The sequence below is a fragment of the Sebastes umbrosus genome, chromosome 6, assembly GCF_015220745.1.
Source record: "Sebastes umbrosus isolate fSebUmb1 chromosome 6, fSebUmb1.pri, whole genome shotgun sequence".
NCBI lineage: Eukaryota > Metazoa > Chordata > Actinopteri > Perciformes > Sebastidae > Sebastes > Sebastes umbrosus.
The window spans coordinates 5,372,725-5,387,855 of record NC_051274.1 but is presented as its reverse complement, the minus strand read 5'-3'; the positions used below and the strand labels follow the sequence as shown (position 1 = coordinate 5,387,855).

Sequence of the window (15,131 nt, the reverse complement as noted above, 5' to 3'; positions counted from 1 at the left end):
AGACCAAAACTACGGTGTAACCCCTCTGCCTTCTGACCACGTTCAGGAGGCTGAAGCAGGAAAAGTTGACACTAGGATCAACATCGGCCGGGCCTTCCATTCATGGAAACCTTCGTTTGGTAAGCTAACATTACTGCTAAGCATGTGAAATATAGAGTGAGATTTTGGTTTTAGCTGTCAATCACGTTCAGTCTCGTGTGTGTCGCCTCACTGTTTTGACTACGTAGATGCGAGCACAAGCGCGAGCAACAGGACGCTGACTGTCGTTGACTTAACAACCACAGATGTCACCGTTAATGAGCAATTTCTGATTCTCACATAGGGTCCCTTTAACAGTTCACTAAAGCCACATGCCCACAGTTAGGTGGTTGTTAGTTTGGATCAGAATTGGGCATGAAAAAAAAATCCTGACTACGTTACCTGGACAGGTAAACAGGAAGAATATCTTCTCCAGTTTTCTTGCTACAGAAGATGCGGCAGAGAGTCCCGCAGGCCTCGGCACGTCCTGCCTCATAGCTCTCTGGGAACTCGTTGGCGTCAAACATGGGGTTGGACACCATGGAGTCGGTGGACATTTGGGAACCCTTCCTTCTCAGCTCCAGACCTACTTGAGTGGCTATCGCTGTAGAGAGTTGCGAAGAGACAGAGAATGAAAGGACCCTGAATTGTAATGTGGTCATTAGTATACATGCATGTATGAGAAACAGGCAAACATAGACATGTAGCTACTATATGCACACTACAATAAAAAAAGGAAACAGTAAAAATTAGGGAAAAAAAGCACCATAAAGCAAACATTTAATCGCTATCACAACAACAGAGACTTCAATGACTGCAAACACACTCACATCATTTAAATGCATTAAAAAGGGAATTCTGACACAAAGAGTTTGCCGTAGACAGGGTTCCTACACATTTTCCATTTCAAAATTTCATAATTTCCCAGACTAAAATTTCCAGACTTCTCAGTAAATTTTTTAGACCATATTTGACTTTGTGACTTTGTGACTCGAGGTGCAGAGGATGCTGTGACAAGACTCCAGTGCTTCGGTGCCTTCCCCTATGGTTGAGATGTCGATTTTACACAAAGTTTGCATCCAGCTCTCTTTTCTCATTTGGAATTGTTAACCAACCAGGTTTTGTATTTGGGATTGTCAAGCCAGCCCCTCAGAAAACGTGCATTTACCCATTGTGGCTGTTCAGTCCACAGTTCTAAGCAGAAGTTGCTCTGCCAAACATCATGCACTTTGGGCAATACCGATCTAGGTGAATAACAATTATACCGCCCCTCTATTAGCAACAGGTGAGCTGGGATACTGGTCACAGTTCGTCACAGTTCACGATGTAAATGACTGAGCCGATCAGATTTCAACCAAAATGAGGATCAGTCCAAATTAGGAGGGGGCCGCTCGTTTTTACCCTCAATGTTTAAAGTATTAGATTGGTCAAGTCTGACTTATATTCTTATTGTTATTTTGCTCATGATGAAAAGTGGGCCCACATTTCACCGCCCTTGACAAAGTGCTTAGTTTGCCTATATGGACACCCCGGCCCTGGCTGTGACGTACAGGCGTATAGGCAGCTCTGCGTAGGCGGAGTGTGCGTTCAGTCGCACGCCATAGACTACTTCTTTGCCTTGCTTTCGACGTCATCAAGCTCGCTCTGGCCCGCGCTCTCTCACACAGTAGTAAACATTTTGGCTGCACTGGTTGCTCCAAACGTCATGAAAAACACTCTGCTGCTTGTTTGATCAATTCATTTTTTTTAAATTCTGAATTTTATATTTTAGAAAACAGAATAGGGGCAACAGTCTGGAAATAAATGTTTTTCCATACTCTCTTTTCTTTGTTCCATACTTATCCAGGCCTGGAAATGACTCAAATCAAATTCCATACTGCGTAGGAACCCTGCATAGAAGTTCTCTCCATCCCTGACACAAAGTATGACCAAGTGTAGTGTGTTGGTAATAAAATGTTTTGAGCAAAAGACCACAAAGCCAAATCCTTGTGTCAGCTCCCTCGCTGTTGCAATTATATGACTGTCACTCAAGGTACAGAACATTCACTTCATGCACTGAGGCACCAAACCAATAAAATCAAAACTCAAGTGAACTGACGAAAAATAAGGAAATTATACGAAACAATATATTAATGCTAAACTTGGGGGGGGGGGGTTTGGAAACTAAATAATAAGGATTAGTGTCCAAAGGAAAAGAAAATGAGAACTTAAAAAAAGGGGTGGCGTTGTCACAAAGTGGCAACGTTATGGTCGAGACAAGTGGTCAGTTGGTGAAACCCATTCCATCACCTTTGGAGAAACGCTGAGAGAACGCTGGTGAAACTTTGATATATGACAAGCAGTGGGAACAGAAAACAATGGCGATAATGGCGATGATCATGAGGAACTCAATCAAAAAGCAGGAAGATTTGTCAAGAAACGCAAATCAAGTGAGGAAAGAAAACTGCCGTTCCTACTTACAAGATTTATAAGAAAGGAGAATTTGGATAAAAGAGGCTGCAAGATAACAGAAATAGTGGAGAGACACAAAATCAAAGCAGATCCAATATTTTGGGATCAATTCATATCAGGCATGAATTGTTTTTGTTTTTTGTCATTTTGTCATTACAAGACTTTTGACCCAGTACAAATCTTTAACATTAACCAGACATGGTAGACACATGCAGGACACTACACCAAAAAGAGAAAAATAAATGGAGAGTCAATGATGAGCCAAATTTCTTTTCAAATACTAAGTAGTGTATGTGCTGTCATTGACTCCTTTAGCGATGATTTTACCAATAAAATGGCCGTATGAAGTCCTCAGCATATGGTTATAGTCTATATGCAGTTTTAGCCAGGTTTAAATAGTTGGTAGATGTAAATGGATTAGAATCTGATGGAAATCTCATACCAGGCCACTTCTAACCAAGCCCTCCACACACAGAAAGGTACAAAGAAGTTTCAGAGAAAACGGTGAAAAAAGGAAAGGATATCCCAACGACATACAGTCAAAAGTAACAGACTCCAAAAAACACAGATAACTCCACGAAAACACGTACTAATGAACGGCAACGAAACACCCACCTGCCCATGCATAAATGGAAACGCTATTAACCATCGCCTCAAGTCTTACCAGTCATGCTGGGGTCTCGGCTGAGGCCGCTGTGGAGCTTACAGTGGACCAGTGCGGCGTCGAAAAGCCACTGGCCGAACAGATTGAGGATGCTGTTGACCTTCGGCCGCGCTGGGGCCGGCAAAGGCCGAGTCTCCCAGCTGCTCTGGTTGGGGCTGGAAAGCAGGGTCGGCGAGGACGAAGTTTGCTGCTGCTGCTGCTGTTGCTGCTGGGATGCTTTGGTTGGTTGACTGCCACTGCCCTGCAGGGTGGGAAAGGATATCTGATTAGGCTGTTGACAACATGACTAGTGTAACTAAAGGCCCTGACACACCCAGCCGACGGTCGACCATCGGACAGTTTGGGACCGACGGTGAGCGTCTGTCGGCTTAGTTTATGTCGTTGGCTCTAGTCTGCCCATGTCGGAGGCTTTTTGGCCGATTCGGCATGTTGAATCGATGTGGAGCCCGTCGGTGAGAGAAATCACTCTGATTGACTGTTAAGCTTAAGCGCACCAATGCACGAGAGAAACGGAAGTGAGGAAAGCAAGCAAACGAGTAAAGTCAAGAGGGCACACATAGAAGGCTCTTTTAACTTTTCATCTTCATCTCATCTGATCATTCCAATACACATATTTTCACCACATCTGGCCATCTGGAATGAAGCTAAGTGGTTAGTGAGAGTGGTGTGCAAACGGCGCTTTGTTTCATGTACATATCATAACAACGGCTTGTATATCCACAGTCCTCGGTCTTCCGGTTTCCCTTTTTGAATCACGAATACAGACTACCGTCGCTTGCTGATGTGGAGAGTTATTTCATCTCACGCAGGTGCAGAACATACGTGCTAACTGGCCGTCGACTGTAGTCTTTGCGATGTGTTCAAGTGCAACTTGAGGTAATGCAACAGTTCTTTGATGTCGGCTTGGTGTGTCTGGGCCTTAACACATCACACACAGAAAACATTAGATACAAAGATTTCTTCACTTAAATAGGACAAAACATATAGCAGGAGATGTGATACACACACTGATTTAGAGAAGTACACTGTATTCTTCCATAAAAATCTTGGCTAGCGTAGCTTTATAGAGGCAACAAAAATGTGTCACAAATGCATCAGCCCTGTTCTGTCTGCAGATCAGCTGCAAATAATGTCATACAACAATAAAAAATAAATACAGACCTAAACTTTTTCTCTGCAACTTACTATTTGTCATGGTTTAATGTAAACACTTAAACTTACAGTTGAACTCTTGCTTGTGGTTTTGGTGACCACTGTGTGCCGTTGCTTGCGGCTGTGAGGGGGCGTGGTGTTGGTGATGGAGGGGGGCGGAGACATGCTCATTCTGTTGACTGGTGTGGGTGGAGCACTGTCAGCTCTGGGACGTGAAATACCTGTCGACAGGAAGGTAAAATGAGCTGGAGACTAAAGTTAGTGTCTTTCCCTCCATAGCAGGGAGTAAGGGCGGTTTCACAAGCCAACATTTAGTCCGTTTTAATAGAACTCCTGGTGCGGTTTGTTTGGGCATAGTGATCGTACTTTGGTGTGGACCAAAATAAACGGTCTGAGACCGCTTGAGTGAGGTGTTCTCGGTGCATTTCCAAGCGAACCAAAACGCAGCCCGCCTGCGCGGGCATTTGTTGAGATTGACACAGGTAGATAACAGGTTGAGTGGGAGAGGAAGGACCTGGACTTCTGCAGCAGTCTGATGTTTGCTTGACATACAGAATATGCAGAATAAAGTCCACAAATAGTAACGTTTATAAAGTCAGATAAACTGGAGGTGAAAGGATTTGTGTGCACAGTAGATCAGTACTGAGTCAAAGTGGAAATACTTTGATAGCAATATTTCAAAGTCTGCGATTCCCTGTATAGAAGTGGCAGCTCTCGAGACTAAAAAGATAAATTCGGTCCTTTGTAAACGCCCCTCAGCAAACACATGTTTTTATTTGATTTGCTTTAATTTGTGTACTGTGAAACTGAACCAGAAAACAAACCAAAAGTATCAATTTCACTCTGAGTCGGACTAATCAAATGGATGGCTTGTGAAAGCGCCCTAAAAAGCTTCTGATTAGCAAACAAGAAAACAGTCTTGATACCCCCCCCACACTTTTCCAGTGGACAGAACTTGTTATGGTTAAATATAATCATTTGAAGCCATTTTCACATTTCTAATGTTATGCGAGAGAGAAGAAAATGAAGTGGCTTCAGAGTCTGCAACTTGATCATAGACAGTATTCATTCGTTAACATGCAGGACAATGGTTAGGTACGAATCAGCAATAATTGATATCCATCCATCTTGATTGACTTTTGACCCCTTGTTGATGATCTCGGGGGTTAATCGGAATGTCTGGAACATATCATTTTGCTACAGCAAGACTAACCCCAGTTGTTAATATCATCATCACCAATAATAATAATATGCCCATCTCATTATACGATGTACCAGCTGATGTCTGTACCATGAGAGAGCAGCGCTGGAGAAAAAGAGAACACCCTCTCCCGTACATCTCTCTTTTCAACAGAGACACCTACAGTGTAAAGAGAAAAATCACACCGATATGTTTCTATTCAAATGTCCCAACAGGTATTACTGACTGACATCCTCCGTCTTGACTTTAATCTGGAGACTGCTCAGAATAACAATTGGAAAGGAGTAACACGGTTACAAGAAATGAAGGCTTGGAATTGCTGTCATTCGTTTAAATGAATTTCAGTGCATAATATCATCTTAACTACTAAATTACTATATTTACTACTTAATATATTTTACACTTCTGTATACCCTTTTCTAAACAATATGGGCATTTTTTTTTTCAACTTGAAAATAGCTTGAGATCACAATAAACACTATGTCTGCTTTTATTTTTGTCAACCTAACATCTCTTTTGCATGTTACTGCAGGACATGCTTTGAACGTCAGTCCATGCGACAATTATGTACCAATAGCAAAAGCATGTTGAATGTGATGGGTTACCTTACTAAAGCAGGTAACTGCCTAGAAGGTAGGAACAACACATTTCAAAAACACAACATCGTGCATTACAAAATGAGCAGTGATGTTATGTAGTACTTTGACTAAAAGGTGCATCCCCCCCCCCTCTTAAATGTCCCATGACTGAGCTTTTCTTTTTCACTCTTACCTAAGAAGGCGTCCACTAAGCAGCTGATGCCCCTCATGGCCCTGAAGAAGATCTGGGGTAGCTGTTTCAAACATGGATGCAGCACCACTTCATGAGGGATACCGCTGGAGTTAAGAAACTGTTCCTGAAATTTTGGAGTGGTGCTCACTATCGCAGGGTTGCTCAGGTCTACTGGGTTGCTAGAAACAAACAGAGAAACAATTCATGATTAAGAAAAAAAAATTACAGATGCTGCTAAAGCTGAGTTGGATATCATTTATATATCTTATATTGGATTCTGCCGAAGCCTGGACGGAGTGGAATCAGTTCTCTTACATTCAATATTATCAGCACTGTTAGTGGGATGTTTTATAGACAGGAAGTAGATTACATAGAGAGGGGGAATATTTGATGGTAAGAGGGAGATATGAGGTACTTCTTCAGTTCCACTCTGTGCTACAGCTTCTCCGTCTCTTACAACACATGAAAAATAATCTGTGTCCATCAGAGTTAGTTTGATGGAAATAAAATTTATTTTTCAGGTTAGAACTAGGGCTGTCAATTGATTGAAATATTTAATCACAATTAATCGCATGATTGTCCATAGTTAATCGCAATTAATCGCACATTTTTTAACTGTTCAAAATGTCCCTTAAAGGGAGATTTGTCAAGTATTTAATACTCTTGTGAACATGGGAGTGGGCAAATAAATATTAAAAAATGTGCTCAAATCATAACATGGCAAACTGCAGCCCAACAGGCAAAAACAGCTGTCAGTGTGTCAGTGTGCTGACTTGACTATGACTTGCCCCAAACTGCATGTGATTATCATAAAGTGGGCATGTCTGTAAAGGGGAGACTCGTGGGTACCCATAGAACCCATTTACATTCAAATATCTTGAGGTCAGAGGTCAAGGGACCCCTTTGAAAATGGTCAATCCAGTTTTTCCTTGCCAAAATTTAGCGTAGGTTTGAAGCGCTATTTAGCCTCCTTCCTGACAAGCTAGTATGACTTTGTATGTATGACTGAGTATGAATTTGCTTTAATGCGTATTTATCGCCTTAACTTTGACAGCCCTGGTTAGAACTCAGGAAAATGAGGGTTTATGCACCTGAGCATGTGGAGAAAGCGGTACCACGTCTGTGCCACACAGTCACTGTCCATCTCTAAAGGAATCAGGCTGGCATCTTCATCAGGAACTTTAAAAGGTGGGAAGGATGGTCCGTGGGTAAAACGCAAGAGCCTGGATTGAAAAAGTGAGACAGGAAGGTACAGATTATCACACAAAATGCAGACACTTATTTTACTATTTTTACTATTGTCATTATTACAACCATCAATATATTTCCCACTTCAGAGGCTACTACTCTTTAGTTCAACATTAGGTTTCTTCTCCTCTGTAGACACAGGAGTAAAACTGGTTAGACAAGCCAAGGGGCCATTTATCTTAACTCTAATCAAACAACTCAACAATACCTCAAGTATAAACACAACTCATGTTCAATGACAAACTGTATGAAACCTTTTTCAACACTAAATCCAAATTGAGTTGATGCCTTTCTAACCTGGAGGTCAGGGCACAGGCCACTCTGCTCCACTGCTCTACAACAGGAGGGTGGTGTCTCCAGTTGGCCAGCATCTCCCTTGCTGTCTTCCAATATGGTGGCGTGGGAAAGCAGCGGGCGCATGCCAGTAGCCACACCTCAAACAGCACTGCCATCAATTTCTCAGCCAGTTTCTCTGCCACCCCAACTGAAAGATTATGGTAATCATCATTAATAACTCAGTAAATACAGAAAGGGGGGGGGTGGGGCGGGGTGTTGTGCAGGACAGGGCGAGGCATACCTCCAACCGTGGGTGGGGCGAGTAATGTGTCGTTGATGCGAAGCAGGAAGAGCAACAGCACCTCCCAGGTTTCCCTCACCATGGAAACAGACTCTCGTGCCAATTTCTGGACTGCAGTCAGAACCTGCTGGCAAAGCCTGATGTGGTTCAGACTGTGCTGTTCAGGCCTGGAGGGAGAGACGGAGTGTTTGAAATGAGGGGATAAAGAGGAAATCAGAGAGAGAAATTAAATCAGAGAGAAAGTGTAAAGAAAACAGCAGTCATTAGGAGTGACATCAGTAGTCAGAGATATACTGTATGTAGGGTGACTAAAAGCTGCAGTCATGGTGCAAAAACAAATGTATACATTTAAATTTAAAACTACAGCTAATGGGAGATAAAGGCACATCTGTGAACATTTCTGACATACCTTGGCACAAAGACGTTGTACAGATGTTTGAGGATGGTCTGGACGTACATATTGGGCTCCTTGACCACAGGCTGAGGCATCGAGTCCCTGGGCGACACCAGGGCCATCATCCAGTCTGTGTACACATCCACACACAGCTTGACAGTGTCCCCCTCTAGGGGGAGGGTGAGGCCATAACACAGCACCTCCATGGTCCACTTCACCTAGGAACCAAACCGATTTCATTAATTTATGTGAGTTATTGGTTTGTTTTGTAGCATTTATGTAGCATATTGCTGTCAATGAGTCCTGTATCCCACTGCACATGACAGAGACAATAACAGCTCCCAAAAACATATTTCAACAGTGCCATATTCTGCAGGTGCTGCCATTCTTTTGATCAAATACAGTTCATACAATTCTACAATTTCATTTCGCAGACGCTTTTGTCCAAAGCGACGTACATCTGAGAGTTCGTACAACACAAGCAAGGATCTAGATAGGAGGGAACAACGTGAGTAAGTGCCAAGTCGGAGCAAACACAGATGCAGACAGGCAGTGCAGAGTCACAAGTTCCTTTATGTCCGTCTGTACTATGTCAAGTGAGTTAAGCATAAGAGGTTTAGCACATCTGATTTACTGTCTCGTAACAAGAAAGGCCAAAGGTTTAGGGCAAGATGATGATGGCAATAACAATACACTGCCTCTCCAAAGCAAATGTTTTATAGTTTCTTGCTAAATCATAAACAGACCGGATATTCAAAAGACAAGTTATGCGAGCGAAAAACAGACCATTCTTCAGTCAATGTTATATGCGTTGCGTTTACGCCTTATTATCAGCCCTAGTGGAAATGTATCAAAGACGACAGTAAAGACAGGGGATGTCGCAATTAATTACTAGCCCATGATCCTGATCCAAGTCCCAACAGTGATTTGCCGATACCAAGTCTTATCCAAGATTTTCTGTTTCCTACATAATACAGCCACATACTGTACATAGCCTAAAATCAGCCTTCATTAAAAGCCTGCCTACTGCCCTCCCTTGACAGTTTCCTGCAATATTTTGTATGATTTCCTACTGTGTTTTGTATAATATTCATGAAAAAGGGAGAGTCAGCATGGATCAGTAGCGGCTGGAAGGTTTATCCAAGTATCCTCAGCATGAAGTGATGTTCAAAGCAACAGCAGCACTTCACATGTATGGTGCACCTGAGACATATTGCTGAATTATTTTGAACCCAACACAGCTCCTCTCACATCCGTTCCTGACACATGCTGTCATGTCATTAATTGAAACTGCTGGCTTGCTGTGAGCTCTGCGGTTCACTTGCTCACAACGTTGTGTGTTAGCAGAGTGTTCAAGTGTTTTATCAGAGCACAAGAGAGAAGTTTTTGACAGCTGGTGTATATGGAGAATACAAACAAAAGGATCAAAAAATGATCTGACACTTCAAAGCCAATACCTATCTATCAAAACCGGTCCGGATTCCACGGAAAGGCTCAGGACATTCCTTTTAAACAAACTAATGTTGTTTATCACAGAATATATGGTGTGTGCTTCAGAGGCTTTAAGATATAAAAATAGCCATTTACAAAGTACCTTTTTGCATAATCCACACACAACATGCAAATAGGTTCCTAAACTGTGTTCACTTTTGTTAATATGGAAAGAGAAGTGAAGGGAGGGGGAAGTGTATGTTGTGTTTCAGGCTGAATCCTCCTGCAGAGAAAGGAGAAGCTATCTCTGTAGCACCCGACCAGTCACACCTTTATATGCTAGAGTAGTTACACTGAGTAAAAGACATATGACAGCCCAACTGGGATTTGCCTAATGGCATTTCAATGGACTTTGAGAGCAAGAGGAATAAAAGGACTCAGATCTCATGAGATAAAAATGTAAATCTTTGGCTCTAATGTCAAGCACTACATGTGGGCAAAATCAGAGTCTACACACATACTATCATCCCTAAAGTGAAACATGGTAGTGGAAGCATCATGCCATGATTTTAAAGGCAGGAATTGGGAAACTGGTAAGGATTAAGGGACTGATAAACAAACCCAAATACAGAGAGGTCCTTGAATAAATCCTGCTCCACAGTGCATGCAACCTCATGACACAATGACACAAAGCACAAATCCAGCACAGCGCTGGTCTTTTTCCCCAAAGTTGTCCAGCAGCCTTGCGAGATGCATATAATACGGAAACACGGAAAAGCTGCAGTGCAGATGTAGAAGGAAGCAAGAGAGAAACTGACCAAATATAGGTGTGCAAACCTGACAATGATATATCAAAGAGGAAGTATAGCTACGATGGTGATTGAGCTTCTACAAAGTACTGAAAGACCGGGTCTGAAAATGTTTTTAAATTAGATATTTTTAGTTTTTACCCCAACATTTCTCATGTACTTTGCTTAGTAATTAATGGGTATAATGCTTAGACTTCAAAAGAAAAGTTAATTTCATCCAACTGAAACACACAATATAATATAAAAGTGAGTGAAAAGTGAGGGGATGTAAATAGCACAGTGCAGTTACTTTTGACCGTACTTACATTGGTTGTGACAGTAATGACACAGATATCTGTATTTAAAATGGAGGTGTCCACTAAGCCAGAAGTCATTGTATTTTTGATTCTGGCTTCTTACTGCATGTGTCAATAGCCTCTAGTTGGGACAGCTACATATGGCACTTGATAAATTTGGTATTTTTCAACCTGGACCCTATTCCCCATGTTTTTGTGTCTAAGTGACTAATGGGGACAACACTTTTTGAAACTGGTCCAGTTTTGAGGTAGAACGCTGCAGCCGCCAGCCGGTAAACGAGCTGTAATGTAATCACTTTGGGCAACCTGGTACCGTCAGTTTACATCCACTAAAGGATGATTGTTATTAAGTGTCTGACAACATTATGGAAAGGACCCTACAGAGAAATGACACCTTTTTCTTACTTTTGTTATTGTGTGTCTCTCTCAGAGAAGCCTCGTTGTGAAATGTTGTGTCATCTCCACATTGTCGAAATCAGCTAAGATTTAGGAATCCACCAGCCACAGTGACAGGTGGACAAAAAAGTTAATTTCCAACCCTGAGCACCATGAAACAGTATGGTATACACTGAGCTCCTGCAACTGGCATTGTGTAGTAAAATACATCTTATGATGGATCAATAAGGCCATTCCCATTATGATCATAAGTTTTGAAGCTGACAGGCTCTCCAAAGCTTTGGTGATGGAACCGGTGGCTTGGCAGACTGCCGAGGCATTAAAATGGTATGTCAAACATTGCATACACAGACCTGAAGTACAACAGTGTTTCTCACCTCCTTGTCTGTCTTGAGGATGTTCTCTGTGGCTACAGGGCTCACGGCCGTGCCCAAAGGCTTGACCACAGCATTTGCCACCTCCGTGCCCACGCTGGTGGGATAGGTGTGCAGAACACTGAGGTGGCCCTGGTCACTCTGCACCACCAACTGCAGCGAGCGCCACTCAGAATACATGCTGCTGATGGTCTACTGCACTCTACTCACACCTCCTGCCTCCACCTGCAAACACACACACATCCACAAGTCAACTTAGAGAGAAAGATGAGAAAGCATAGATATATATGAATAGGCTACTTAGCAAATATCTAGCACGAATGCAGTTGTGTCCTCTGTTGTTGTGAGAATACTTCTCCAAAGCTGTCAATATGTAACCCTGCTGATGGCAGAGAAACATACACACCTCTTATTATATTATTTTTGATTAATCGTTTTGATCTGACGACTATCAGAGGTCCATCAAGCAGTATAACTTAAACTTGGTTAACTGGTTTGCCCTGATCTTACGTAGCTAGCTAGTGTATTTTGGTGGCGGGAGAATGCAGGATTATTACGTTTGCTAACAACATTTAGTGCAATAAGATTAAATTGTATTAAAACCAGTGCCATTTTGGTGCACTGCATACATAGTGAAATAAAGAGATAAAACAGTGGAAAGAGTGTGAAGTCATGATCATAGGTGTAGCTGTCACATTAGTTTGACAGTAAACGGGACCCATCAAACAGACCAGGGTTTATATGTTGTTGCTAACCTTCCTTCCAGAGATCACGTTAACAAAAAGTTAAAATCAAGGCTGGCATTACATAGCATACATTAAATACTATGAGAAAGATGAGAAAGCATAGACATATAAGAATAGGCTACTTAGCAAATATCCAGCACCAATGCAGTTGTGTCCTCTGTTGTGAGAATACTTCTCCAAAGCTGTCAATATGTAACCCTGCTGCTGACAGAGAAACATGCACACCTCTTATTATATAATTTTGGATAATCGTTTTGATCTGACGACTATCAGAGGTCCATCAAGCAGTATAACTTTAACTTGGTTAACTGGTTTGCCCTGATCTTACGTAGATAGCTAGTGTATTTTGGTGGAGGGAGAATGCAGGATTATTACGTTTGCTAACAACATTTAGTACAACAACATTAAATTGTATGAAAACCTGTGCCATGTTGGTGCACTGCATGCATAGCGAAATAAAGATCATATGATAAAACAGAGTCTGAAGTCATGATCATAGGTGGAGCTGTCACATTAGTTTGACAGTAAACGGGACCCATCAAACAGACCAGGTGTTTTATATGTTGTTGCTAACCTTCCTTCCAGAGATCACGTTATCTAAAAGTATCAAGGCTGGCATTACACAGCATACATTAAATATTATGAGAAAGGTGAGAACGCATAGACATATATAATTAGGCTACTTAGCAAATATCTAGCACCAATGTAGTTGTGTCCCCTGTTGTTGTGAGAATACTTCTCCAAAGCTGTCAATATGTAACCCTGCTGCTGACAGAGAAACATACACACCGCTTATTATTATAGTATTTTTGATAATCGTTTTGATCTGACGACTATCAAAGGTCCATCAAGCAGTATAACTTTAACTTGGTTAAATGGTTTAGCTAGTGTATTTTGGTGGAGGGAGAATGCAGGATTATTACGTTTGCTAACAACATTTAGTAAAATACGATTCAATTGTATTAAAACCAGTGCCATGTTGGTGCACTGCATGCATAAAGGAATAAAGATCATATGATAAATCAGTGGAAAGAGTCTGAAGTCTTGATCATAGGTGGAGCTGTCACGTTAGTTTGACAGTAAACGGGACCCATCAAACAGACCAGGGTTTAGATGTTGTTGCTAACCTTCCTTCCAGAGATCACAAAAAGGCTGGCATTACATAGCATACATTAAATACTACCGTTAGCTGCCTTTTATGCCCGGTAAGCTTAAACAAAGTCCTTGTAAACCTCGGGTCGGTAACCAGCCGAGGAAGGAATCTCAACCAGGAAACGGTCCTGAACATGATTAGCATGCTAACGTTAGCTAGCATTGACATCAACTCATCTTCCTTATCCTGCTGGTAGCTTTAGCTGAAGTTAGCTGCTGGCTGGCTGCTGTGTTACACGGCTGTCTCCATGGATACAGACGAGAGACTGTCGTTAAGTAAAACCCGGCGGTTCTATCAGTTAGTTGTCTCAAACTACGGTGTAGTTGGAGCGACGTTGCTAGCTAGCTTAGCTTAGCTTAGCTTAGCTACTGCTCGCTGCGCTAGCCCCGTCCGTTGACATTAGCTGTCATGTTGCTAGCTAGCTACATAACTTTGTAAAGACGCTACCGTTAGCTCGCTATCTGAGTAACCAAGGAGGTTTCTATTTACCTAGACGAGCTGGAAATGTTGTCATAACAGAGCTCTGAAACTCGCAGTGTTGTGCTTTCTATGTATCCCGGTGGGTCTAGACCATAACAGCGTCCATCTTCGCAATGTCAAGGCTTGACTGTTGCAGCTTGATGAGCTAACGGGAGACAGGATGCGGAGACTGTCGCCTCCTACCGGACTGATACCGCTACTACGTCATGGTGCTGCCTTCAGGGACTCCTCGGGAATTACTGTCCTCAAAGAAATCCTTCTTGGTGCCCATTCAGGTGCTCCCGGTCAGATATTAATAATAATAATAATAATAATAAATTGGACTTATATAGCGCCTTTCAGAAACCCAAGGACGCTTTACAAAGGGGGCACACAAAATCATACTAATAAATAACACAGAGGAGAAACTATAGCTAAGTAATTAAAAGAGTGATGTGTAGGAAGAGTCAGCTGATCAATAGGCCTTGTATTGATGAACAGTACAAAACAGTAGGCTATTTGTCTTCATAATAGCTATGGTTTAGTTTTACAATTCAAAGAAAAAAATATGCTCTGGATTAATCATATGTTTTCATCTCTCGTAACAAGATTTTCTAAATTAAATAAAACAATATATATAATCTAAATATAAATAAAGCAATACAAATCAAAAAGAAGTTAGATTAGGTTAGGTTAGTTGAGACATGATAGATTATGTAGAATAATTTCGGAAAGGTTTGGCCCTAGGTCCTCTACAAAAGACTAAAACTAAGATGAAACAAAGGTTTTTTATTTATTTATTTTTAAGTTGTGTGTACTTTTGTCTTACTGTCCCATATACAGTAGCCGTATAATAGGGTACCCTGATCTGGTTTGGAATTAATTAGGAGTTGGGAGTAAACTCCTAAACTGGTATTAAATGGCCACCTGTATGATATAAGGATATAAAGCCACCAACCCCACAACTTAATGGCTGACACACAATGCCACC

General features: G+C 41.7%; 1 protein-coding gene across 17 annotated transcripts in view; it reads right to left on the bottom strand.

The window, feature by feature from the left end:
- Window positions 1-14,358, bottom strand: part of ralgapb (Ral GTPase activating protein non-catalytic subunit beta) — a 34,563-nt gene extending 20,205 nt beyond the window's left edge. For 7 of the 17 annotated variants that reach the window (XM_037772159.1, XM_037772155.1, XM_037772161.1 and 4 more), the window contains exons 1-12: window positions 14,171-14,357; window positions 11,786-12,007; window positions 8,492-8,694; window positions 8,083-8,249; window positions 7,803-7,989; window positions 7,349-7,480; window positions 6,258-6,436; window positions 5,577-5,645; window positions 4,355-4,506; window positions 3,134-3,374; window positions 2,479-2,514; window positions 421-622 (exon numbers count right to left, since the gene is read on the bottom strand). In XM_037772159.1, coding sequence (XP_037628087.1) covers window positions 421-622; window positions 2,479-2,514; window positions 3,134-3,374; window positions 4,355-4,506; window positions 5,577-5,645; window positions 6,258-6,436; window positions 7,349-7,480; window positions 7,803-7,989; window positions 8,083-8,249; window positions 8,492-8,694; window positions 11,786-11,962 — 1,745 coding nt within the window. In that variant the 5' untranslated portion in view covers window positions 11,963-12,007; window positions 14,171-14,357. Of the gene's footprint in view, window positions 1-420; window positions 623-2,478; window positions 2,515-3,133; window positions 3,375-4,354; window positions 4,507-5,576; window positions 5,646-6,257; window positions 6,437-7,348; window positions 7,481-7,802; window positions 7,990-8,082; window positions 8,250-8,491; window positions 8,695-11,785; window positions 12,008-14,170 lie in introns of those variants that run through there. The other 10 variants (XR_005207200.1, XM_037772152.1, XM_037772153.1 and 7 more) reach the window with 5 other exon arrangements.
- Between the last annotated feature and the right edge of the window lie 773 nt (window positions 14,359-15,131).